At 46.3% G+C, this 26,922-nt stretch overlaps 2 protein-coding genes across 2 annotated transcripts; one reads left to right on the forward strand and one right to left on the reverse strand.

Annotated features, from left to right (window-relative positions):
- Positions 1-1,725: 1,725 nt before the first annotated feature.
- On the reverse strand, positions 1,726-3,646 carry sigmar1 (sigma non-opioid intracellular receptor 1). Its single transcript, XM_076158665.1, has 5 exons — positions 3,382-3,646; positions 3,238-3,289; positions 2,727-2,875; positions 2,507-2,599; positions 1,726-2,419 (listed from the first exon to the last, which is right to left on the reverse strand). The coding sequence occupies exons 1-5, from the start codon at positions 3,638-3,640 to the stop codon at positions 2,190-2,192; spliced, it is 783 nt and encodes a 260-aa protein (XP_076014780.1). The 5' UTR covers positions 3,641-3,646; the 3' UTR covers positions 1,726-2,189.
- A 284-nt stretch (positions 3,647-3,930) lies between these two features.
- Positions 3,931-26,922, forward strand: galt (galactose-1-phosphate uridylyltransferase). The gene is made up of 11 exons (XM_076158662.1): positions 3,931-4,057; positions 4,444-4,613; positions 4,827-4,902; positions 4,992-5,040; positions 8,008-8,137; positions 8,864-8,920; positions 13,827-13,949; positions 18,515-18,647; positions 20,433-20,516; positions 25,995-26,149; positions 26,540-26,922. The coding sequence occupies exons 1-11, from the start codon at positions 4,021-4,023 to the stop codon at positions 26,639-26,641; spliced, it is 1,116 nt and encodes a 371-aa protein (XP_076014777.1). The 5' UTR covers positions 3,931-4,020; the 3' UTR covers positions 26,642-26,922.

A 26,922-nucleotide genomic window follows, 5' to 3' on the forward strand; every position in this document is an offset into this window, starting at 1 on the left:
AAGTTGAAATGGATTGAACCTGGGCCTTCATGAATACAGAGGATCGATTCCATCTAAGCAAAGCTCGTCACTGCCCTCCAGTGGACGTGTTAAGTATCACAATGAACCCAGGATATATTATTGGACAACAATGTTTTTAAATCACTTATCACTTTGACTTCTCCTTTCTAACAAATGGTGCTGCTTGAAATCTACATTCCTCCCACTGAGGTGACCGACATTTATAAGGTTAAAAAGGTTTTATATTCAAATGTAACCTTTAAAGTGATGCATGAGATGCAGACGATGCCCGTTAGAGAGCAGTGAAGATGTTTATGTGATTGATCCTTCCCTGTATTATAGAAGGCCCAGGTTCTATTAATTTCCCTTAGCTGAGGTTTCACTCTAGAGGACACATTCTTGTGTGTGTGTGCGCATGTGTGTATGCACAACCATTTATGAATATTTATATATCTTACTTTGAGGCTTGAGTGTGGCTGTGTTTAGGTCTTGATTTGTAATTCTGTTCGGCTCTCTTAGGTGATGATGCCCTCTACATGCAACCTTAACTCTGTGTGTGTGTTTGTGTGTGCGTGTGTGTGTGTGTCCGTGTGTGTGTGTGTGTGTGTGTGTGTGTGTGTGTGCGTGTGCGTGTGTGTGTGTGTTCATCTATTTGCAGAAGGTTTGGGGTCCTCAAAGACACTAAGCGATTAGTCAGAGAGGATGTCGTCTCTCCCATTAGGTTGGTATTTCAGCACCGCTCGCCTGTCTTCGATTCTGAATGCATCTCCTTTAAAGGGCTTAAAGGGACGGAGGGCGGCGGGGTCAGACCCCTCTGTTAGGCTGACGTGAAATCCATATCGGGGGATAATGCGGAAACACATACACAGATTGATATATAGGCAAGGAGGCACACACACACACACACACATCCAACACCTCTCTCATAGATACGGCCACAACACATCAGTCCGTCTGCATCCTCCTGACATTTACAGACGCAAATGAGGACTGATGTGTCTATCTGCTATTCTGCTGCTCTGTTTGATTGAATAATACAACTATTCGCCTTCTCAAGTCCCAAACCCCTGTCTCATTTATTAAGAGGCCTCTGGAGTATAAGGTCAGTTTTGTTATTTGTGACTCCTAATGCCTGAAGGTGTCGCAGCTCTGATTCTGTCTGTCACCTATTTTCATCCTGATGCTTTTTATACCAATGATACTATTCCAGTGACATTTTATAATACGTCTTTCTTTGTGCAATAAGTTAGTTTATACTCCTGTGAGCCTTTAATTGTTATCATCAGTGACGCTATTCCTAAATTTGCACTAAACTTCTGATCTATATAAGGGGGACACGAAAGAAAAAGTTTGGGAACCACTGATGTAACCCAAGGAAAAAAAATAACCAAGGTTCCCTGAATGCAGCATCATTCAGACCTACATGTGGATTTGCCTCCATAAATGTTTGAAATTTGTCATTTCATTGACAAATATAAAATATTTATTACCAAGAAAACACCAATATCTTGCAGGTTTTCTTTTATATAAAACTTTATTCTGGCACCGGCAGCTTATCCTTACAGTGAGTGACAGACGCTCAAACATTAAAGGCACAATAACACATTGGATTTTTTTATCATCCATCTGAGAACACCAAGCTGCAGATTGGAAACAAGTTTAATCCATTTTTCCAAGTTGTCACCTGGCCAAACATGCATCTGAAACAAAAATTGTCTTCAAATGTAAAACCATTGTTGAGTTTTTTATTCAACAGCAGCAGTTTAGTCGTACAGTAGAATTCAAGTCAAAAAATAGAAGTGATGACATTTTCAGAAAGCTGTTTTTCTTCCATTCCCGTGTTCAAAGTGGAGACACACAGACTCTTACACTGGACATGAACCATTCAATTGCTTTAAGATGTTTCATAATTAGAAGTAGAGGTGCAAACTTTTACAAACGGGCGAGTTTGTGGGTTGTGCGGTGTTTCTGTCCTGTTAGTGCAAAGTGTCTCTGTAGGGATGCTGAGGGATCGGACTCAGGCTCCAGTCTGGATGGTTACCTTCTTATTCGCACGCCTGCCTCTGTAGTGTTTGACAGCAGGACAAAATCTGAGCCACCTTCACCATGATGAACTATGTGAACTATGTGAACGTACTGATTCTGTGAATTCTGCCGTTTCAGTCCTGTCTGATGCAGGCGTCCCAGCCTCAGAAGATTTCGGCTTCTGCGAGCATCGTGCCAGCCTCCAGCAGCATTCCCTTCACGTAGACCCGCACCGTGTAAAACATGGTGAGGAAGTCCTGGGTGCTGAACAGCGTGTCTGCTAGAGCGAAGCCCAGCGTGGAGGGGATGAACCCGCGGCCGTACTCCACCATCCACGTCCCGGCCGTCCACTGGACCGACGTGGCCTCGCCTATGCTGTGAACGATGGTGTCGCCTGAGGAGAAGGACGCAGAGTGTAATGGTCAGAATCATATTCCTTATTATATTATTGACATCCTTCCTGCCCTGTGTTTAGCTTTACCTGGGTAATAGATTTCACTCTTGGTGGTTCCCTCCTTCCACTGTCTGAAGGTGCCAGCGATGATGGTGTCAGAGATCTCAGCCCAGTAACGACCTGACAGGAACAACGTGCAGACGTGGACTCCAGTTTATACCAAGTGGAGCAATAAATCAGCTTCATCTCCGCTAAGCAGCCAAACGTATCAGGTTCTCAAACACACTCCCTAAGCTTCCTCCCTCACCTGAGTGTCCTCCCGTGTCCACCGCCGTCCCAAACAGCAGCACGTACTCTGTGACCGAGGCGTGGAGGAGACACATGGAGCCCATCCAGCCTCCAGCGTTCACAAACACCCACTGCAGGTCCTCATCTGGCAGGATGTGACCAGGATACCTGAGTGGGGTAGGGACAGCTTATTACATCATGCAGGAGACATCTGACAAGTAAAACAGTAAATAATAATAATAAATAAAAAAAGGTGCTCAAATATTAAGATTGTTTTCTTAATATTTGAGTTTGCTTCTCACTTTCTTGGATCATGAATTGTATCATTTAGTGCCACTCAAACCTTCACCCGTATGTCTCACCTACATGTCTACCTGTCTAACCTGTTGCAGATTTGCGAAACTTTAACTGTGTGTGTGAAAATAGGAAATATGTGATTACCGGCAGATCAGAATTGAACTTCAACCTCATGCTCGAGTCTTTCAACGGTGTTGATCTTATTTCAGGAGCAGATTAATCATGTTTATTACCTCTTTCTGAGCTCCACCACCACTTTAGAGAAGGCCTGCTCATGGTCCTGACCTGCGGGCAGACAAGGGACAGACATTCACTACACTGGAGACTCATAATTGGAGCAGTATTAGATTTTATTCCGCATTTCTCTCCTTCCTCACCTGCGTTCTGTTTGGCCAGTTTGGCGATGTCCTCCTTGTTGAACACGTACTGCTTAGTGGCCATCCAGTGCCGCAGCAGCGCCGCAGTCAGGACGGTGATCCCGGCGAGCAGGATGAGTTTTACGGTTGTTTTGATGACGGACATGACTGGAACAGAAATAAAGACAGACAGGGAAGAGAGGGACAGGTGGGGCGAGGCTGCTTTACATGTGTGCAGAGGAACGAGTGTGCGCAGAGGAGGAGGCGTGGAAGGCAACATGCAGCCTCTTCCTGGTCACGCGGGGACGGGCGAGGGAGATTAGCCAATCAAGTGCCGAGTTTGAGGGTTGCCAGAAAAACGTAAAAACACTCTTTAATATTTTCTCTCTTTTCAGCTTATTTGTGCTTAAGTTGCCCACAAAAATGTGATTTAAGATAGAATTCATACTTAACCGAACATATTTGAATGATTTTATCTATCATTAAAACGATTGTGCATCTGCTTTGTGTATTTTTAGAAAGTTTTCCTCATAGGCTTGAAGCGCCAGTTGTGTTTGGCTTGTCAAAAACAGGAAGTAGTCAGTTGAGTCTTGTGGCCAAAGTCGCTGTTCAAACTTGTAAACAAACGGTCAGAAACAGCGACAAAGACACTAACAGAGCATGAGCGGCACAGGAGAAGTAGAGTTTGACCCTAAAGGTACATTGTTTACATTTCTTTCTTTAAAACGCTAATTTAGCTCATTTGATTCATTCATTTGATCGGAGAGGAACCAGACTCCCTCTAAAATGTCTCCGTTTAAGGTTTTCCGTCTTCATCTGACTACTACCAGTTCAAATCCCTACACGGCGCCTTATTCATACAGAGTGTTTTTAGGGCCAATAATTATTTCGGCATGGGTTCATGACATTAACAAGTGTTAGAGTCGTTTATGTGTTAGTACAACTCCTCCTTCATGTCTCTGTTTCTGTTCCTGCCTCCTGACAGACTCCCAGATTGAGATCCTGTTTGTTGTGGTTGTGTGTATGTATGTGTGTGTGTTGTCTCTTCATTTCATTGTGTGTGTCTTCTGCTCTCCCCCTCAGAGCACCAGCACCTGCGTTATAACCCTCTGAAGGACAGCTGGGTCCTGGTGTCTGCCCACCGCATGAAGAGGCCCTGGGCCGGTCAGGTAGAGAAGCCTCCTGAGGACCACGTGCCCAGGTTTGACCCCGGGAACCCCCTCTGCCCCGGAAACACGCGAGCAAACGGAGAGGTATCAGGACATCAGTTTATCTCGCCTTTACTATTTAGCTTCAAACTGTCACCAACATTTGTTCTTTATTACATCTGAGAAGATTGAGCCAAGATGCAAATGAAAGGAAACTTTGCTTCATGGGATTTATTCTCTCTCTCTCTCTCTCTCTCTCTCTCTCTCTCTCTCTCTCTCTCTCTCTCTCTCTCTCTCTCTCTCTCTCTCTCTGTCAAGGTGAATCCGGACTATGGCAGCACTTTTGTCTTTGACAATGACTTCCCCGCTCTTCAGCCAGACGCTCCAGATCCCGGTGAGATCAGATGTAGACGACGTGAACAGGCCTGGATACATTTATTCTTTAATAAATTCAAATGTGTATTCATCTGTTGTGGTTCTCAGGTCCAGATCAACATCCACTGTTCCAGTCTAAAGCAGCCAGGGGCGTCTGGTAAGAATAAAAGTGACACAGAAGCAGAAATGTTTACGATTCATTATGCAGAAAACAACAAAACCTCAGGGAAGATAAAATTCATTTAGAATTAGTCTTTCTTTCATGTTACTTAGTCTTACACAGTTTTCCCCTCCCAGGCCAAATCAAGAAAAGACTCCAAACTGTTTCTTCTTCTCTGTTATTGCTCTGTATTCATTAGAACGTTGATGACAAAATGGTTTCAAGTTCCATCTGGTAAATGTATCACACTTAGATGAAACACCACCAAAGCATGATGTCACTGTGAAATTCAATCAGGAAGGCGTCTTATTTTTTTTGTTAAAAGAAATTGATTAAATTAGCATCCAGAGTGTGATGAGTTCAATCAAAGCCGCCGTGCTGCGCGTTGACATTCATTAACCTCCGCCATCATCGCGGGCTGATTGTTGTAATCAGCGCTCACCACGCCACTCGGCCTCGTGACATTCACAACCAAACACAACAAACTCACACATCACACAGACTCATGCGTGAGGCCCCTCTGTGCCACCACCAGATGTCGCTGTAGACTCACAAATGGACTCAATTGAGTTTCAAGCCCGTATCACAAATTTACAGCGTCGATAGATATTTATGTACTGATGTTTGGTGTAATCAATCTCAATTTCATTCTAATTTCCTACTAATGCAGGTCCTCAGTGTGTAACTGTGAGATGTGTCATTGTAGTGACGGAAGAGAAACTAAACAGTTTGATCTGATGTGATTTTGACGTTGATTGAAGCATTAAGCTGCTCTCAGACAAATGTTTAAGCTGTTTCTCTCTTTGTTTGTGAGCATGTTTGGCTCTCCTGTGTGAGTCACCTCTGGATGCTCTATGTTCTGTATGGAGACAACCTTCCCTCATAACGTAGAAGTTAATATGTCAATCACAAGTCAGTTGTGATCTGTTGCCAGTAGAATGTAATATATTTGTCTCATTTTTGTCTCTGCAAGCTTTTTGATGCTTATCCTCCAAACCAACGAGAGCCCTTTGGCTTTGTGGGAGGCCGACAGTGGAACGCACAGTCGCCGTTTCCATGACGAATACAAAGAGGAGTCGAGAGCTTCACGGGCAATAACGCAGATAGGTAGCAAAGTAGAAATGACACTGATTTTATCCCGGCGGGCAGTCTTGACACGTTGAGTGCTCATCCGTCGCTCAGCGGGGACTCGGGGACGTATTTGATGAGGCTATTGGGGATCTGGAGGGAGGAGGCTGTTTGTTCTGATGCCTTCTTCCTCTCTCGCTGTGATACTCAATTTTCTGCGTCTGACGCGGTGTAACAAAAAACAGGTTTTTGCGCGGCGATGATGTGAGTTTAATTCGGTTCCTCTTCCTTGAGCACAGCGGGACCTGCTTATAAGCTGTAATGTCTCAGAAACGATCTCCCGTCTCCCACCTGAGGTACAACTTGGCGTCTCTGCTAGTGGGATTGAGTTGTGGGCCGCAGCTGAAATACAAACATCCAAGGAAAAGCTTCAGGTTTGAGTTGCTTTCCTTAGAAACGGCCTGAAAACCTCACATCACTACAAATATGACACACTTCAGTGCTTCCACACACATTTTTCTTGGTTCCCTCCTCAACTGATCAGTGTTATATTTTCGGATAAGATACTTAGTCTGTGTTCTGCATAATTAAAGGCGGTGTCGATCCTCCTGAGTGCCTCTTAGAGACGCTCACTCTCTACAGGACAGCTTCCATCATTCATGCGAGGTACGACACAAACCCATGAAATATAGACGTGGACCTTCAGCAGCTGTAAAGCAGCGGAGCCCCGTTTGTGTTTGTTTACTCTTTCATTCATTTATCACCTCGTTTGTGCATTCATGACGTCTTTTCAAGTTTAAGGCACTTGGTTTTGGGCGATATTGCTTTGGAGCATTTTGTTTTGCGAGGTTGAAACACACAGACACAGACACACACAGCGGAGTGCTCTACAGCTCTATAATACTCATATACAATTTATAAATACAAGCATTCAGCTTTGCTCGGAGCATAAACACCAAAGTCATGTTCAATTATTGATCGCGTCAGACCGCCGAGAAAATTCAGTCAAGCTGGGATCCCTCTGTGGCACACACACACACACACACACACACACACACACACATACACACACACACACACACACACACACACACACACACACACACACACACACACACACACATCTAACATTCTATAGAAAGTGTCTAAATGCGGGGTCGCGTCCTGTGGGTTTTGCAGGTTAACAGTGAAATGTCTCTCCGCTCTCATGTTTTCCTGCTGTACTCCTCCGACTCTTATACTAAAGTTTATGAGTAAATACTTTTCTACCCTAACATATACTTCACCTTAAGATAAAACAAAGCCAGCGTGATTCCCTTTGTGCCTTCCACATCTCACCGTTCCTCTCCTGCTAATTCTCTAAAGACTTTTGTGAGTTTTAGTTCCTTTTGTCTTCCTTTTAAAACGCCCAAAGAAAACAACTGTGATAATTTCATTGATTAGATTGATTGGATACTTCTTCATAATCCCCATGTTTTTGTTCTTCCTGTAAGCAAAAAGCTGCTGCACGCCAGGAAGACAACAGGGACAGTTTGGAGGGTTTTTCGCGGCTTGTTTTGCTGTCAGTGTCTTCTCCCAAAGCGGTGGAACATTTGAATGCAGCACGATGATTAGAGAAGCGAGCTGCTAATTGTGTTGATATTGACGGACGGTCACGCTTTTGGTATTTGTCGTGCGTTTCTCCCTTGATGAATAGAAGGAATTCAGTGGCCCTGGCAAGCAAACAACTTATTTATCACAGTTAGAACAACAACAGCAGCAGTTTGAATAGATTTGGAGCAAAATAGGACTTAAAAAAAGGAACAAAGAAGTTTCTGGTGTCTGCAGGAAAACAAATGTAGAAGAAGAAACTGTGACTGAACCTCCATCCTTCTCTCTCTCTCTCTCGTCTCTCAGCAAGGTCATGTGTTTCCACCCCTGGTCTGACGTCACCCTGCCGCTCATGAAGAAGGAGGAGGTGGTCAGGGTGATTGATAAGTGGGCGGAGCTTATGGAGGAGCTGGGCCGCACCTACCCCTGGGTTCAGGTATGCTGGAGACGCACAAAATGACTCAACTCAACAGCTAAACTCTCCACCCCGCCTCTTCCCTCCCGTTCATTCCAGTTGAATGCGTCTGGATGAGATGAAAGTTTAATGTTTCCCCCCGTGGGCGCGATGCAGACTCACACACCAGCGGAGGAGATGTCAAAGTTAATACGCTGAATATCAAACCAAACGCTTCCTCCTGTGTCGCACCCAAATCATATTACAAGGCAGAGAAATGAAGACGCAGCGTTTGTGCTGAGTCGCTCAGAGGGTCGATGGGCCGATACGGAGCCGGGCCCAAATGGTAGGACAGTTTGGGGCACTGTAACTAATCAGGATAATAACTTCATCTTTAACTGCAGCTAAATGGAATCTAGAACAACACGCTCGTTTGACATTTGAACTCTTAAATTACATTATGATTGGTTGGGTTTTCACATGAACTTAAAGACTCTAGGGGTGATGTAAGCATATGGACGGTATGTCTCACATTAGTGTCTTTAATGTCTCATCGTAGGGACGTAAACATAAAGAGAGAAAACTCTTGACGGTCAGAAACATTTCAGCACCACGGACAGCGACAATCCTCAGCGTTACCTCTTCATGGTGGAAGTGTGTGTGTGCGCGCGCGCGTGCGCGTGTGTCCTGTATGCATTATTATGAACATTGCCTTGTTTGTTTATCCTGATGATGTAATTAAAACGTCTCTCTCCCTTCTGTTTGTAGATCTTTGAGAATAAAGGAGCCACGATGGGCTGTTCAAACCCACACCCTCACTGTCAGGTAACACACACACACACACACACACAAGTATACACATCTGGTTTGCAGGACGCATAATTACTGAGCCTTAATTGCTCTGTCACTCCAGCCGTCTCCAGATTTTGAAGCAATAAAGATTAAACTATCACTCAAAATCTTCATTTCACACACAGACGCAAACACGCACACACCTTGTTGAGCTCGCTCTCTCTCTCTCTCTCTCTCTCTCTCTCTCTCTCTTTCTCTTTCTCTCTCTCTCTCTCTCTCTCTCTCTCTCTCTTTCTCTTTTTTTTTCTCTCTCTCTCTCTCTCTCTCTCTCTCACTCTCACTCTCACTCTCTGCTGCTTTCGAGGTGCGGCTCAAACCACTAAATACCAAACACTCTTATCACTCAGGCCCGATAGCTCCGATCACTCCAATTTGCGCTCCTCAGTCGTTGCCCCCCGACGCCTTTAGCGTTCCAGTCACGTCCCGATGTCTTCAGCAGGATGTGTTTGATGTAGCCGAGTCTCTCCGCAGAAGCTGTTAATTGACTCGCCTGTGTTTGTTGTGTTTTTCGTACATTTTATGTTACAGACTTATTTTCGTACACGCTCTCACCTACATCACCCCTGAAGTGATTTATCGCGCTGCACACTCAGAGAGGCGACGCGGGCGAAACAACTCAGGATAAAGAGGGAGGGAGAGAGAGAGAGAGGGAGAAGGAGCGAGAGAGAGAGGGCGAGACACGCTTTCCTATCAAACTGTCACGGCGGCGAGTTCATTTTGAGAGAATTACCGCGAGGCTCAAAGATAAAAACAGAGACGTGTGTGTTTGTGTGTGTGTGTGTGTGTGTGTGCTAAAAACGTGTCGGCGTCCCACGTAATCGAGAAAACAAATGTTGCCTCCAGTCCTGCCTGGATAAACATGAGGAATCACTGCAGTGTTTTCACTCACTCGGCATAAAGTGAAGTGTTTCCACTCCCACATTGTAAATCTCCTCATCAAGCATCTTCTCTACGTCGAACTTGCACGTTTGCCTCTATCACAGTAGAGACGCTCCATCAGAGTATCGACTGCATGCGAATGACATCATCAGTCATGGAACCCGTCCTGACTCAGTTTGTAAATATAAACGGACTCAAGTCGTCTTCCTCTTTGTGCCAAATGGTTTATAGCGACGGATCAAAGTCCGCAGCCTAGATTGGGAAACGAGCACATCTGACTTCACTGTAGCATCTCTTTAATTAGATTCTTGCGTCACCTGAAACTGAACCTCAGTCCGTCTTGAGTCGAGCGGACTGGTCAGGTTGTCAGATGTGTTCCCCCTGAGCCCCGTTCTAACTCCTTCATCTCCCACTGGAACACGCGTCGGGCTGCTCGGAAGCTGCTGCTGCATGAATCCCGCGTCGGATCGGATTCGCTTCTTACCCCAAAGTTTATGACGTCCGTCGCTCCTCCGAGGCGCCTGGCAGCTGTTTGCTACCTCGGGGGAAATACACGCGTGGAAGAGGGGAGGCCGCGCTGTCACAACAATCCGGGAGCAGCTTTCCGACATGCTGGTCACTTATTTTCCTCTGCAGTCGATCCTGCTGGCTGCGTTTAGAGTCATAACGGTGTCTCTGGATCAGATGATGCAGTGGGAGCATGCCTATGTTCCCTCAGCCCTATGTTCCCTCAGCCCTATGTTCCCACAGCCCTATGTTCCCTCAGCCCTATGTTCCCTCATTTCTAAGATTTTTTTTTCAAAATTAGGCCCTATGTTCCCTCATTTCTAAGATTTTTTTTCAAAATTAGACCCTATGTTCCCTCATTTCTAAGATTAGACAACCCTTACCCTAACCCTTATAGAAATGAGGGAACATAGGGCTGAGGGAACATAGGGCCTAATTTTGACAAAAATCTTAGAAATGAGGGAACATAGGGCTGAGGGAACATAGGGCCTTATTAGTAATGAGGGAATATAGGGCTGTGGGACCATTGGGCTGAGGGAACATAGGGCTGATCCTGATGCAGTGGGATGGAACAACTTCATCTTTTATTCACCATTGAAAATTGTATTTACGGGGTCAAAACATGGAATTAAATGTAAATAAACAAAACAGCTGTTGGTTTCACTGATTGGCCCTTTAGATGAACTGAATGAATCTCACAGCTGCTCTGAGATCTGTGGCCTGTACACATCCTGTATGTTCCTTACAGACTGGAAATCTAAAATCCACTTCAAATTAATCATTATATCAAATATGATAGAGCAGAGAATGTTTATGAGGCAAGAGCACAGCAAAGTGCAGGAAGGGACTGAACCAAGCTAAACCAACCAAATTCCACACGAGGCTGAACTCTTAAGGAGCAAAGTGCTTAGGGTGCAGTATAGAGGCCACCAGCAGAGGGCAGCGTCTATCTCAGAATAACATTGAACTTGGCGCCACAGCTGGAGTTGATTTTTGTCTCTGTGTGAGTAGCTGTGTCACAGATAACAAGACGTCTGCGTGATAAGTCAACTTCAGTGACACACAACGACAAACTCCCTCCATGTTCATTTGAATAAGAAAAGATGACATCATGTTTGAAGTATAAGGAGCACTTGGGGCTTCTTTCACGGGACTGTGATAGAAGAAACAAGAAGTCCTTATCAATATGTATGTATGCATGTCAGTGTTGAGTTGTGTCTTTGTGCAGTTTGTTTGTGGAGAGATTTTAGTATAAGAGAATTTCATACGTCTTTAAAAATCCAATCTGGATTCAAGGTTTCATCGTTTTTATATAGATAATCTGTTTGGTTTTAGTTTTATGCAGATTTGCCTTTTTGAAGTATGAGACAGGAGGTGTGTGTGTGTGTGTGTGTGTGTGTGTGTGTGTGTGTGTGTTCTCATAAATGTAATGTGGCAGAGAAGGAAACCGTCTGTGTCTGGAATAATAAGATGCCTTTTTAAGTAAGAAGCTTAATCTATATATAGTCCCTTGAATGTTGAATACTCCAAATTAACATCAAAACCCTTTTCTCTTAGGAGTCAAGTGTTATTCCATTTACATACTGAAGAGAGAGGGCTGACGCTCAGCAGCCTCTCATACTTCTATAACTAAGTATGGCAGCAGTGTCTTCATTCTACTTTGTTTTCCTTCTTGCATAAGTTATCCGGGCTGCTTTTCTTGGAGGAAGGACAGTTTTGTGGGAGCTGGACGACAGATCGGTGTGTGTCTGTGTGTGCAGATTCACAGGTGTGCAAACAGAGGCTCAGCTTCAGATGCTGCCAGGCCTGTAAATGCTTCCACAAACACCATTATTCCTGCCTGATGTGTTTACACACAGCGGCCACGTCTGCCTCGCCCTGTCGCTCAAGGATCATCACATCAGGGGAGACTCCGCCCATGCTGGGTCCTTGAATTATGGGCAGAGAACTGGGAAAATATGGGAAAAAGGGAACTTATGGTGTTACTAACAAGGAGACTACTCTAATTATGGGATATCTGATGCCCTTGGTGCGTAGTTCACGTGGTTTTCTGGTGTTCTAGGTGGTTGCTAGGGCAGTTGCTTTGCAGTTCTGGGTGGTTGCCGGCACAGTTATGGTGTTTAGAGTAGTCACTCGCCTAGAGGTGCTGCTCTGGTGTTAACGCCCGTTGTTGGAGTGGTTGATGTCGTGTTCTGGGTGGTTGCTAGGGCAGTTGCTAAAGAGCTGTGGGTGGTTGCTAGCTCAGTTGTTGCTGGGGTGGTTGCTGTGGTGTTGTTGGTGGTTTGTGGAGGGGGCTGGTATGGTGTGTTGTTGTTGCTATGATGGATTCTTAAGTATCAGAATTGTCGTGTCATCGCTATGGCAATACAGCACAGGAGTGAGCACACTGATGAAGATCTCTCTCACACACACACACACACACACACACACACACACACACACACACACAAGGTGCAGAGCTTTTATATCTCTGCCTGTGTTTGTCTTCATTGTTCTGGATGTAGGTTTTGATGAAGCCGGCGTGTTACATAACTCCTTTATTAACTACAGTCTGTGTTTAAATCTTAGTCTGTGTGTGTATTCCTGCTTTTAGCGCCTCTAAAACACCATTGTGTGCAGACGTACATAATGTGAGTGTGTGTGTGTGAGTTATTCATGGAGGTGTTAGTGACCTCCTGGCCCTCGTCTGTTCGGAGCATGGCGCTCTCTGTTTGTGATTACGACTCAATACTGCATCCATATTTACTGAGGATGATTAATACAGAGTGACAGCTGGTGGCTGATGAGCTGAGAGACGTCCTATCAATTCTACGGCTTTAAACTTGTCAATGGTTTACTCAGCGGAGGGAATTAATCACAGTCAGGAAGTTGCTTTTACTTAGAGCGTGTGTGTGTGTGTGTGTGTGTGTGTGTGTGTGTGTGTGTGTGTGTGTGTGTGTGTGTGTGTGTGTGTGTATGTGTGTGTATGTGTGTGTATGTGTGTGTGTGTGTGTGTGTGTGTGTGTGTGTGTGTGTGTTTACACAGAAACACACACCCACAAACAAGCAAAGGTAGCTGTGTGTGTATATGTGCATGGACTATATGGTAACATCAACAACTCCCATTTAAGAGAGTGAGAGTGAGAGAGAGACAGAGAGAGAGGGAGCAATGAAGCCCTTCTTCTTCTCCTTCTTTTTCTCTCTCTTTATGGCAGTGTGGCAGCCTCACAGGTGAGATCAGCACCTAAAGAAACAGCGAGACGGAGTGAAAACACCTGTGAATCAATAATTGAGTAAATATTTTCACAATTAACCTCATCAACCTCCTCAAATCTAAATTGGATCATTAACACTGAGAGGCTGTAAAGATGCTGCTCATCCCCTCCTTCACCGCCTCAGTGATGGGAGCAGCACGCACACGCACACGACCTGGTTCTGTTGTCCGTTCATGCCAACAGCTTGTGGTCATCCTCCTCCTCTTTGTCTCCTTTCTCTGCTTCCCGTGACATCATAGGTGTGGGCCAGCAGCTTCCTGCCAAACGAGCCGGCGCTGTCGGACCGATGCCAGAGGGCGTACTACCAGAACCACAGAGAGCCGCTACTGCTGCAGTACGCCAGGCAGGAGGCAGACAGGAAGGTGGGACACACACACACACAGTTAACACTAACAGTTAATATAGTTTGTAACAGAAACTGAATTATGACCTTTTTGTCTCATTTTAAAGGTCTTGAGTTTATAGTTAGCCTCTCTCTCTCTCTCTCTCTCTCTCTCTCTCTCTCTCTCTCTCTCTCTCTCTCTCTCTCTCTCTCTCTCTCTCCCCCTCCCTCTCGCTCTCTCTCTCTCTGTCTCGCCTGTCTTTCACTCAGCGAAGCGTGTGATTGGACAGCAGTGGTGCTGATTAGCATAATGCTGTGGCATCCATCTTCAACCTGCGTGAAGATTAGGCTAACTGCTTCTGTGTGTGTGTGTGTGTGTGTGTGTGTGTGTGTGTGTGTGTGTGTGTGTGTGTGTGTGTGTGTGTGTGTCCAGCCGTGTGTGCGGAGGGCGTCAGCATTAGTAACCGGCTCAGACGGGGCACAGCACAGCACTGAGCACGTTAAGCACGATGGCAAACGTCTTATTAGTAAGCCGCCACTTGTTATGAAGCCTAAATGAACTCTGTGACTTTCTGCTGCTTAATTAAACTCGACTTCTCCACCTGAAGCTGTGGGGAGTTTGCTTATTTATCTGCTACTTTATGATTTAACATACTTACATCTCACAGTACCAACAAGCCGATCTGATGATGAAGCATTACACACTCATACTCACACACGTTATTATAGAAAACTGCGAGCTCCACGTCAGCACGACACACACCAGGCTCTTCTGAGATGGCGGCTTGTTTGTCAGAGTTTCGGCTTCTCTCAGATCTTCAGGAGTAACAACATGAAAGCTTGAAAACAGAGAGATGAGATCGTAATTAAAGAAGGAAGAAGTTTAACCAGACAATGACCCTTCAGAAATCAGCCGATTGCGCGGCGAGACGAGGCGGCCCGGCGTCTCATTTTCACGCTTTGTGCAAGAAATCACTGCCATTGTCTTTGTTGATTAGCCGGCGCACAGACGCGGAGCCGAGACGCACTGGGGTCCGTCTGGGACAAGGGTCTGCCCGTCTCACTAATGATGCAAAGTCGTTAATTTCCTCTCGAGAACGTTCAGAGGCGGCGGGTGATCGGGGTTTGATGACAAAGGATGAAATTAACTGAAGGAGTGTAGGATCAGACAGAGACGGGGGTGTGAAGGGAAGAGAAGGACGGAGAGAGAGAGAGACGGAGAGAAGACAGGATAGAGAGAGAGAGACGGAGAGACAAAGAGAAGACAGGATAGACAGAGAGAGAGAGACAGAGACAAAGAGAAGACAGGCTGGAGAGACAAAAGCAAAGACTGACAGAGGAAGACGGATTCACAGAGACAGACAGGGGTGAGGTGCAGGTAACGAGGAAGAGAGGAGTCAGGGATACTGTGTGTGTGTGTGTGTGTGTGTGTGTGTGTGTGTTTGTGTGTGTGTTAAGGTTTCAGGAAGAGCAGCGGAGACACTCAAACCTCAGAGGCAGCTTCTCATGGGAACTGACCTTTACAGAATCAGAGCTGAAGCAGAAGTGTGTGTGTGTGTGTGTGTGTGTGTGCGTGCGCGCGCGTGTGCGCGTGTGTGTGTTTGCAAGCATGCCTGGGAGTAAATTGTCCTTGTCTGCTTGTGTGTGTGTGTGTGTGTGTGTGTGTGTGTGTGTGTGTGTGTGTGTGTGTGTGTGTGTGTGTGTGTGTGTGTGTGTGTGTGTGTGTGTGTGTGTGTGTCTTCTCCTGACCTGAGGTTAGGACAGTAAATTGGTGCAGTGCAGTGTTCGGTGGAGTTTGAATAGCGTCTTGTTTCCCGGGAGACTCTCTCTCTCTCTCTCTCTCTCGCTCTCGCTCTCGCTCTCGCTCTCTCTCTCTCTCTTCACTTTTGAAACAAAAACTTTCTCGGCTAATTGAATAAAACTCTGCGGGCGTCGCAGGCTGCACGGACTCCACTTCAGGACGTCCTCCTCTTCCTCCCTCTCTGTGGAGCTCCTCATCCTTAGCGACCCTTCGCCATCCTGCTTCTAAAACATTTGTGATGACGCGTAGGAAACTTCACTCTGCTCATATTTGTCATTCAACTGAGCTCTTGTTGAACAGTCAGCACCACATATAATACACACAGAGCAGCTTGTGTTTTCATTTTCATTTTGTTTTCATTTCTTTAGCCGTTTTGCTTTTTGGTGTCGATCTTTGAGTGAAGCAGACATCCGGCCTGTTTGCCGACCTTCACTCTGCTCACGCCGGCTGTGAGCTGTTTCTTCCTGTGGCAACGTTAGAGCTTCAAACTCCACAGGGCAGAAACGTGCAACAACCATAAACATGCCGTTTAGTTGCTGCTGATACAGAAACACACAAACAGCTCTGAGACCTTGAATAGTTAAAGAGATCGGTCCAGTTTCCTGTTTATTATCATGGTTTCTGTCTCTCTGTGCTGCTATGTTATTAGAACAGAATATGTTTGGGCTTTACACACACTTGGCAGAGCTATGCGTGATTAAGTTTGTCCTTCAGTCTTTATTCAAACCTGTTGGCAGGAGGAGGAAGGTGGAGATTGAAGAGAAGGAAGCTGAGATGTTGATTGGGAGAAATCGTAAAGAGAACAAATTGACTGGTGACCCCAAACAAATGGACTGTGTGTGTGTGTATGTGTGTGTTTAAGCAAAAGTAATGGATGGCATCAATAACGGCCAGCCACTTAACGCCGTCCTCTTTAAACGCCTTGCATCTGTTCACATTAAAAGAGACGAATAGCACTTTCTTCCCTTTGTCCGTTTGGCCTTTTTGCAGTCATTCATTCTCTCCGTCCTTCACTCTTTGGCAACTGAGAAGAGGAACAGATACAAATTGTTCTGGTAGAATCTAAAGCTGCCACATTGCGTTCAGTTAAAATACCTGAATGAGTCGGTTTGGGATAGATTAATCAGTGCCATTTCTCATTAGAGGTTATAAACACCATTATAGTCCCTGTAGAGAGTGAGTGAGAGCGAGAGAGAGAGAGTGATATAGTGGGGGTGAGAGTGAGAGAGTGAGAGAGCTGGGGGTGGGAGAGTGAGTGGGTGAATGAGATAGTGAGAGAGTGGGTGTGAGGGAGGGAGTGAGTGAGTGAGTCAGTCAGTCAGGTCTCACAGGCCTTCACAGTCCCTCTCCCTCTCTTCATGGAGAGAGAGAGAGAGTGAGAGAGAGGCTTAATTGGGCATACAGGCCTAGCTGGATGATTGATCTTTGATTGCTACGTTAACAGTATCAGTCAGTATCAGGGGCTCTGGACACTTTCACTCACTCTCTCACCCTTCAGCCTCCCTTTGCCTTTGATCTTCTCCTTCGTCTATTGTTATGATAGAAGTGCCAATCTACACCCGCCTGTATCCAATTGTCTCACCCAGTCCCTCTTGATTTGTCTGATCCTCCCTTAATGCGTATGCATATATGGGAGAGAGGCGTCCATTTCTGACTCCTGATTGCCTGCCAGTTGCACCTCAGATGAGGGCAAAGTCGCACTTCCAGGCCGCCGCCCCTGTTTGATAAATAACTGAGCTGCAATAACTGAATCCGTCTGAGATGAGGGGCAAAAATGCAGGAAATGGAGGAATCTTCAGGTGCACAGAACGTGAGGGCTTTTATTTCTCTGCTTTGCGTCCCAATTTCCAGAATCTTATTGCGATGAGGTGAATACATAAAGCCAAAGTCCCGGCTCACCTGCCAATCTCCTCTCTGCTCACAACGCGCTGAAACTGGAAAGCGACACAACATTCTGTAATCCTCAGAGCTAAATCAGGACTCACTGCTGTACTCTGCTAGTGAAATACGGAACCTTGTCATGTTTGAGAGACGTGACTTGGTAATTGGAGGACGTCTCTGCCTTGGCGGAGGTATGCGTGCTCTGTGGGTCTCCTCTTGTTTTTCCCACTTTGAAGCCTTCCCACTAGTTTCCGCGAGTCGTGTTGATAATGAGCAAGCAAGCAAGATCATCTGGCTCAGGATTTATTACCCAGCTGATTTTGAACAGATTCCTGCTGGCGCTCCGAAGAACTCGCCATCTTTTTAACAATTCACACGCACGCACACACACACACACACACACACACACACACACACACACACACACACACACACACACACACACACACACACACACACACACACACACCATCTCGTAAATCTATCTGTGATGGGAAGTAATTCCGGGATCAGGTCGTGTCTGCGCCTCCTTATCGGCTTGTTAAATCTGTTCTGGTAACGCACTCGGCATTTAAAGCGTTTATGATAATTATGCTCCCCGCTGCAATCAGCCCGTCCTGCCTGATGGACTTCGTTAGCAGCTGGAGCCACGTTCTTCTTGAAGCACAGGACGGCGTGTTCGGCCTCTTCCTCTTAATCATTTTAGTCATTATTCTCGTCGTTCTGAACCAAACTGTGAGGCTGGCGAAGGCGTGTGTTTGTGAGATGGATAGAGAGAGAGAGAGAGGAAGGGAGGATGAAGGAGAGGAGAGCATGAATAATGGAATGAAATAATGAAAGCGATATTGAGGGAGGATGAAAGAACGAAGGCAGATATACGCTGAAATATAGGTTGTGTTTATGTAAATACTCCTCTGGCTCAGGAACGCGTGGTGGTGGAGAGCTCTGATTGGCTGGCGGTGGTTCCCTACTGGGCAACGTGGCCCTACCAGACGCTGCTGTTACCACGACGACATGTCCTCAGACTCAGCGACCTGAAGGCAGAGGAGAGAGAAGGTGAGTGTGTGTGTGAGTGTGAGTGTGAGTGTGAGTGTGTGTGTGTGTGTGAAGATACCAACAGAGCGAGTGAGTGAGCGAGGCACTGATCGTTCCCGTCCTCTGAAGCGGCTCAGTGGTCAGTCCGGGTTTGACTCCCGGCCGCCGTGGTCGCCGGCGTGTTGTTTAGTCCTGGTTTTCATTTGTGTTTCCTACTTTATCTTCCTCCCACAGCAGGCCCCATAAACATGCAGCTCAGGCCAAGCGCAGGCGCCGCGTCACCCCTGTGAATGCGTCTGCTTGACCTTGTGATGGACTGGCAACTCTGTCCTGGTTGTTTTCTTTCATTCTGCCCCAGTGCATGCTGGGACAGGCTGCAGCAGTGACACTCACATACAGGGTTTATCTGTTTGACCTTGTGAAATAAAAGTTTTCATATTATTATTTGATTATTTCGACAAAACAAAAAAACACATTCATTCGCTTGTGCCGCCACACTGCTGCACAGTGAGTGAAAACAGAAAACAGCCTCTATCCTCTTTCATTGCTTTCAGACGGAGACGTAGAAACACACACACTTGTTTCAATGCATCAGCATACTTGAGGATAGAAATGCAGACAAAGTTTCCCGGTTTGAAACGAGCCGATCAATTCAGCATCGAGACCTCAAATGTCACAAAGAGCCACAGGCTGGAAACAGGAAGGAGAAATACTGAGCATCAGCCGGCAGCCACAGACCAGCGGAGCCAGGGGAGTAACTCCACATCGACCCGCTGGAGTGCCTTGGTCAAGGGTAATGGCAGTGTCATTAACCTAACCTGCACAGAGGAAACACACACAGAAAGACATGAGACAGAGTGTGTTTGCATGGATGCCATAGAGTTAAACTGATGTAGACTTGTATTATGTCAATTAGTGAATCATTTGCTTCTCTAATACTGTAAATGGTTGTGTTTAGGTTTGTTTTGCTGTCACCTCCAACATTAGTGTGTATATGAGTTGGTACATTCCATCCATACAGTCTTCCTGTTTACATGACAGTATTTGAAATGACTCTCAGTTGTTGACAGAGGGAGTAAACGTTCTCTATCCTGCCGTGTGTGTGTGGTGCAGGCAGATAAACGTGTGGCTGGAGCACAGAATAACAAACTCAGCCCGTGGATGCCCGGCGAGCTCAATGTTTTTCATGCTCGCCGCCCGTGAACATGCTCTGGAAACCAGGCCGACCTCTGAATTGATGTTGCGCGTGACGTCAAACTGTTCCACTGCTTCACCGCGCCGCTTAAAACCTCACGTTTTTCGCTCGCAGCCGACTGCTGCGTTTGTTGATGTTACAGCATTCTTGATGCGGCTGCTTCTCTCTGGTCTGTCTGGGGCTTTGGAAAAACGTATGGAAAGAAACACGCTGCATTCAAGTGTGTGTGTCCACCAAGATTAATGTATGTGTGTGTGTGTGTGTGTGTGTGTGTGTGTGTGTGTTTGATATTCTGCCGTATCTGTCTTTCTTTCTTATTTCTCATGTATTCGGGCATTTCTGTTATTTTTATTTTCCCTAAGGTGCCATGAAAGTTTCATCTTCTCTCCAGGTTATAGCTTCACTCAGGCTCTGCATTCCTCTCACACGCCATTTGCTTTTCAGTTCTCACTTTAACGTCTCGTCTCTTCCAGCTTCCATCCCTCAAGTCGTTCAAAATGAACAATGACCCACTGATGAATCTCACCGCTCCTTTGTCTCTCTCTCTCTCTCTCTCTGCCTGTCTCTCTCTGCCTGTCTCTCTCTGCCTCTCTCTCTCCTCTGTATGTTAGGTCTGGCTGACATCATGAGGCGACTCCTGACCAAGTATGACAACCTGTTTGAAGTCTCATTTCCCTACTCCATGGGCTGGCACGGTAAGACAAAAAAGCCTGTTTGTCGTAAATAGTTTAGGTGAATGAAACCCCAGAGACTACCAATGACTTCTTCTGATGCAAGGCAGCCATAGTAGCAGTGACTCGTTTAGCCGCTGCTGGACAGACAGACGGGACCTGAAGGTGTCGCCTCTGCAAACGCCCGATACGCAGTCAATTTAACACACAGAAGAAGTGCTTGCGGTTGACATTTATCCGTACAAAAAGAGACGGTGTGAGAGATGTCAGCAAGTACAGTCAGAGGTCTCCTTCCTTGTATAAGATAAAGGTGACACGGATCAATCCCCGCTGCGGCTGCGTCCTGTTTAATTGCTCCGGGGAAAGAACACTGATCATATTTCTCAAGTATATTTTGTGAGGTTATTTGTAGGCCATAGACAACCATTCAGACTGCCTGCCCTGTTATAACACTGGCTTACCACTAGATGGTAGCAGAGACTAAGAGGCGGTACAGCCTTCAAACCAGAACATTGTGGAGTTGAGATGTTGTGGATGTAGAAAGAGGTTACTGCAGAACATCTCCGTCATTATTTAAGTATTGATTTCCAATATTATCTCCTACGCTAATAGAGAGGGAGAGATCACTCGAGTTACTGTGGGGAGGTTCTCGAGGTCAAGGTCATAAATGTTTGGCCTTGGCAGAGGCTTTGCGCTCCTTTCTCCTTCCTCATAGATGTTAAATTATAGTGTTCATGTGCTGTTTGGAGACCTGTCTAAGAGTTTCACTTCTTTTGATCAAGACTTCTCTCTTTTTTTTTCTCAGATTGGTAGGTGGTGATAATAATACACACACACACGCACACTCACACATTCACACTCTCTCTCAGTTTTCAGAGTTCACCCACTCGTATAATTACCTGTGAAAGACTGTGTGATTAACACCTTAACATAGCTGAATATCCAACTGTTGCAGAAGTCGTTTGTTAGTCAAGTCTCTGGTACGACAATGAAACAAGATGCGACAAGGGACAAGTTTCTTTCATTCTTGTATGCAGACGGACATTTGGACCCGGTCAGCTGTGGTTAGAGGTTTCTGTCTCTGCCATGAACAGGCAGGGACAGAAGACGGTGGAGGGATTACTTCTCCTTATTTTGAGCCTTCTGCAGGCGCTTGATAAAGAAGCTGAGCAAATTTACCCGGGTCTGAACGGCCAAAGCGGATTAGAATTGGCCCCGGATCAGATAACTGTGTTTACCAGGGTTTCATGTCCAATAAGGAGGTAAACAAAACATTTCAAAGGGGCACAGCTTTTGCTTTCCGCGGCATCTTTAAAGATCTACAATAACTTTGTAAGGCAGAGGAGATGGATTAGGGAGGACTTTGAATCTGGGGCACTTGGCGAGGGGAACACATCTGTTTCTGTTCACAATGTGCCGCATTTGATCACATTCAATCTCCAAATGGTTAGACAGTTCTATTGTGTAAGTTTGGAATTAGCAGCACATATTCAATACATCACTCTGTGCTCAGGACTGATATGAGTTCAGCGACCTTTTGTACTGTTTAAATGTACATATATCCGATCCAGGCCTATATGGGAGGTATTAATATGCAGCAGCTCTAAAGCTTCACTCAGGAATCCCTCACCCAAATTTCACTTTTTGTATGATTTCTTTCCAGCCTCTTGACCTCATGTAGGTTTAAAGTTTCCTCCCATTTAATTTCATGCCTATAAAAAGTTGAGAGGTTGAGAATGCATCCTCAATTCTTGGCTGTGGATGTAAGAATCTCGCGCTCCGACTGCCCTTGCCGCTGAAGTTTTCCATCTCACGCCGCACAGCTCAGACAAAGCCGCCGTCTGATACGTATGGATTAAGAAGCTTAATAAAGCGCCCGTGGCGTGAGGAAGAGGGAATCTTTTCACCTCCTGCTGTTCATACCCTCTAAATACGCACTCCCACAAACACACACTTAGCATCTAAATATGAGGATACATCTGAAGAATACACATGAATATTTAATAGACTGTAACCAATTAAGTGTTCTAAGGACGGCGTGTTGTACTCTGGGTGTTTTCGTTTGCCTTTATGGAGCTGATTAAATACTTGAACACACGACAACTTAGTTTTCAAGAAACCGTTGTTATTTTTACCTCATCAAGAAGGATTAAAGGGAAAGGAACTGCTGAGATTATAATGGATGTGTTTTAGTGCACAGACATGCATCCTCTCTCTCTCTCATGCATATACATGGACACAGACTAACCAGCTTGTTTTGGAACACGCTCTCGTTCCTACGCACGCACGCACGCACGCACGCACGCACGCACGCACGCACGCACGCACGCACGCACGCACGCACGCACGCACGCACGCAAGCACGCACGCACGCACGCACGCACGCACGCACGCAGGCACGCACGCACGCACGCACGCACGCACGCACGCACGCACGCACGCACGCACGCACGCACGCACGCACACAGAGAGAGAGAGACCTGGCTGCATAATGAGTTGTGCTATCACTCCATCTGTGTTTGTATTTTATATGAGCCGGTGTGGAGGAAGCCGGCTCTTTATTCGGCGGCCCAGGCTTATTATGGGCTGGGTGGCGGAATGGAGTCATTTAAAAGGAGCAGGCGTGCTGGGAAATCACGGATTAGATAAAGCTACCTGCTTATTCCTCCTGGAGGGAATACAGCACATTAGATACAGTGTAACAGGCTGGGAGAGAGAGAGAGAGAGAGAGAGAGAGAGAGAGAGAGAGAGAGAGAGAGAGAGAGAGAGAGAGAGAGAGAGAGAGAGAGAGAGAGAGAGAGAGAGAGAGAGAGAGAGAGAGAGAGAGAGAGAGAGAGAGAGAGAGAGAGAGAGAGAGAGAGAGAGAGAGAGAGAGAGAGAGAGAGAGATGGCTGGGAGAGGCAGGTGGAGATGATTGTTGCGGCTTAGAGAGTAGAAACAGTTAAAGTGCTGAGCATTAGACTCTGTTATCCGGTGGATTAGGCTCATGGCCACTCCGCTGCTCGTTTAATTAAATGGCTCAAAACTGTAATTCATTAAAAAGGCCAAACACAAGCTTTCCACACCTTGGTCTGTGCTGCGTTCTCACTCGGTTAGCCTCATCGGCAGCCATTGCTTCCTCACATCATTCCCCCTGTCTGTCTGTCTGTCTGTCCGTCCTTTACATCATCTCTGTCTTTCTACTCTCTCCGTCTAATTAAGGATAATGTCTGATAATTACATCTGTTTGTGCCACACACACATTATCTGCACATAATAGCTGCAGCTCCACCTTACACCGCCTCCTACTGGTCATTCGAGGAGACAGGATTCTCTCCCTTCTATGTGACAGCTTTAGGGAGTTCTTCTTCACATTTAGAGTGAGGAGGAGGATCTGTGTCTGTGCAGCACTCACTCAGGGTGAAGGAGGGTAATTGTCTTCTAATGATTCTCTGTCTTTGTCTCCTTTATCTGGTCGCTTATGTCTTTTCACCGCTCTTCCTCTTTTCTGCACTCGTCTATTAGTTTTTGACAAGACAAACGCACACTAATTATCTCCACGAAAGACGTCTGACATACACACACACACACACACACACACACACTAGTAAACAGACGATTAAGTCAAACGATTTAACTCGTCAGATGCAGTGAATCCTGCTGATGACATCATCAAGAGTTACTTTCTGTTGTTCCCCCGCACTTACGTATTGAGTCTCCAACACGAGTGATGTCATAGAGGTCAGCTGCTCTGACCCTGCACAACCTCGTTTGCCTCTCCCCTCTTCTCCTCCCCTCTCCTCTCCGCTTTAAACTTGCTCATCTTTGCTGGATCTTTGTTGTCATGTCATGTGATAACAAGGCTCATAACCTCTTCACATCTCGCCCACACACACACACACACACACATACACACACACACACTCATACAGTTGCCATCACACGTACGCACTCGGAGCAAGCAGTCGCCCCATCAGCTTTTATCTTTTCCAGCGTTAATGTCAAGCGGCGTTCCTCGGCTGAGAGTCCGGCAGGCTAATCTTCCTCCTCTGTCCTCGGGAATAAAAGTCACCGGCGTCTCTCTTCCTTCATTCAGCTCGTTAGCTGGCTGACAGGAGGCCGCGGCGCAGGCGCCTTAATGAGCAGAGGGCCTTGTTAGCGCTGTGCGGCTGGCGAGAGACAAATGCGCTTGTTATGCCCAGACCATGCATATTCTTAATTAGCCTTTTGTTGGAGTGTTTGATTGTGCAATCATCTCTGTGTCTGTGTGTGTGTTTTTCCACTAATCCCTCCAGTTTTGCAGAGACGGGCAGGAAAAAAGAAAACCACTCTGCAATCTGCCCCTCTGTGCCTCTAGATGTCACTGCAGCCCCAGCAGCTTCCAGTCTGACTGCTGCGTCCCTGTTAGGCACACACACCTGCAGCACCGACTGAGCTGCTTCATATAACACAGCATATTAACACTCTCCATGGTTACATACTAATGTTTATTGGGGCCAATGTGGCACTCTGCATTTCAGCCTGTAGGGGGCACTAGATGGGGCTGTTTAGTTCAGATTTTCTGTAACTAACCGCAGTGCCGTTTCAGCCCCTGTCACTGCTTTGCACCCAACCGCTGGCAAACAGGTTCCAGACAGTCTCTGTGACACCTGATGTCCCCGGCCTGTTTGTCACCCAGGGGAGTCAGGCTTCCCCCAGAGGAGGCCTGATGCTCGGGGACAGTCTGGCTCTGTGCAGCCGCCCTGACAGACCGGTGAACCTTCGGCTCGCTGTCCAGCTTTACCAGACATTTTTGTAAAACAAGTTGGAAGGCGTGTCTGGAATGGCTCCTCAGAAGCTGCACAGTGTTATGATAGATGAACTCCATTTTGTGGTGAATAAAACACAGGCAACATCACAGTCTGGTGTGTTGATATGCAGGCGTTATGGGTCGATAGCTTTCAGCCTCAGCAAGCAAACTAAACTCAAGGTTTGCTCTAATATTGCTAGGTTTTACATTTTCACTTGTCAATGCAGCCTACGAGTATTCTCCAAACGGAACAACCGGGGACTGAAACCTCTCTTACTGTCAGGAACGAATGAGGCAAGAACCGGCACACGACACAAACACCGCAACAAGCTGAGACGAGCCAGCTGCTCAGACGTGACCCGGCTTAACCTCGCCTCATCTTCACCTGAAACTCGGCTTTGAGCAGTTTCAATCCTTCCCATCGATCCCCGCCACACACACAGGCGCACACACACACACTGAGCTCATCTAGAATGCGCACCTTTCAAGGTGTAAATATCAGACGTGTTTAATATTTCCGAGGGTCCCAAATCGTGTCGGCGTGTTGATCGATGAGGCTGTGAATCCCTCAACCTGCCTGCTAATCTTTGCCAGGCAGCTGTCAGTGTGAAGGAAAGCTCCAGTTGTTTCCCCCCTCTGTTTGTCAGCATGGGTCAGAAGAAGCTACAGAAACAGTCTTGTCCAGTATGTCTCTGAGTCTTATCTCTCTCTCCGGTCCTGCTGTTTCTCTTCAGGAGCCCCCACTGGCCCCCATTTAGAGGAGGACAACTCCCACTGGCAGCTGCACGCTCACTACTTCCCTCCGCTGCTGCGTTCGGCCACGGTTAAGAAGTTCATGGTGGGATACGAGATGCTCGCCCAGGAGCAACGAGACCTCACCCCCGAGCAGGTGAATAATTCAACAACTCTACAGTCTGAAGGCAGACGTGCAGGTTCAACAGGTCTGCGCTCCCCGAGTGCCCTCTAGCACTTTCACACCGGCACACCGCTGCCATTTAGTCTTAGAAATCCAGGAATTCAGTGTTTCAATGGACATGGACATGATTAAAGAAATGCCCTCAAATAACCATCGTCTCAAAAATACAAGTCTCATACAGATTTACTCAGAATTGGACGTTTGACTGCAACTTCAATTAAATGAGACTAAGTCACACAATATTTATTACTGCTACGTGCTTCAGCTTTGTTTAAACTGTATAAAGTGATTTGGGATGGAGTTAGTGTCTGTGACCCTGGCAGTTATTTCACTGTATAGACGTTTGTGTTCTTGTATCTCCAGGCTGCTGAGAGGCTGAGGAACCTGCCAGAGGAGCATCATAAAACCAGAGCACATCGCCGAGGAGGAGGAAGAGGAGGAGAGGAGGATGAAGATGTGAAGTGAAAAAGGGGAAATCAGCGACAGAAAATATTGTTTGGGTTGTTTTGGAGCAAACTGTTAAACAATCTGACATCATGTGAGGTATCTGTGAGCCATTTAAGTGCCTCTGCTCACGCGGGTCTTAAGGGGATTCCAAACTGCACATTATGTTTATATTTCACTATGTTTCCCTGCCGTAATTATGAAATGCATTTTCAATCCCTTCAGGAAACAATTATTTTCTTCTTTGTTTTCCCTTCTAGTGAATAAAAAAACAACAAGTTTGTTTGCTGTAAAGCTCTCAA

Source organism: Genypterus blacodes, unplaced genomic scaffold (genome assembly GCF_046128005.1).
Source record: "Genypterus blacodes isolate CSIRO-AG114 ecotype Tasmania unplaced genomic scaffold, CSIRO-AGI_Gbla_v1 ptg000085l_1, whole genome shotgun sequence".
Lineage (NCBI taxonomy): Eukaryota > Metazoa > Chordata > Actinopteri > Ophidiiformes > Ophidiidae > Genypterus > Genypterus blacodes.

Bases quoted from the DNA above. Each gene is read 5' to 3' on its own strand.
- galt (XM_076158662.1), top strand. From the start codon at position 4,021: ATGAGCGGCACAGGAGAAGTAGAGTTTGACCCTAAAG. The intron at 4,614-4,826 runs GTATCAGGACAT...CTCTCTGTCAAG, and splicing joins ACACGCGAGCAAACGGAGAG to GTGAATCCGGACTATGGCAG. The intron at 26,150-26,539 runs GTGAATAATTCA...TTGTATCTCCAG, and splicing joins GAGACCTCACCCCCGAGCAG to GCTGCTGAGAGGCTGAGGAA.
- sigmar1 (XM_076158665.1), bottom strand. From the start codon at position 3,640: ATGTTGCCTTCCACGCCTCCTCCTCTGCGCACACTCGTTCCTCTGCAC. The intron at 2,876-3,237 runs GTAATAAACATG...TACCCCACTCAG, and splicing joins GTGGTGGAGCTCAGAAAGAG to GTATCCTGGTCACATCCTGC. The intron at 2,600-2,726 runs GTGAGGGAGGAA...TGTTCCTGTCAG, and splicing joins GGACACGGGAGGACACTCAG to GTCGTTACTGGGCTGAGATC.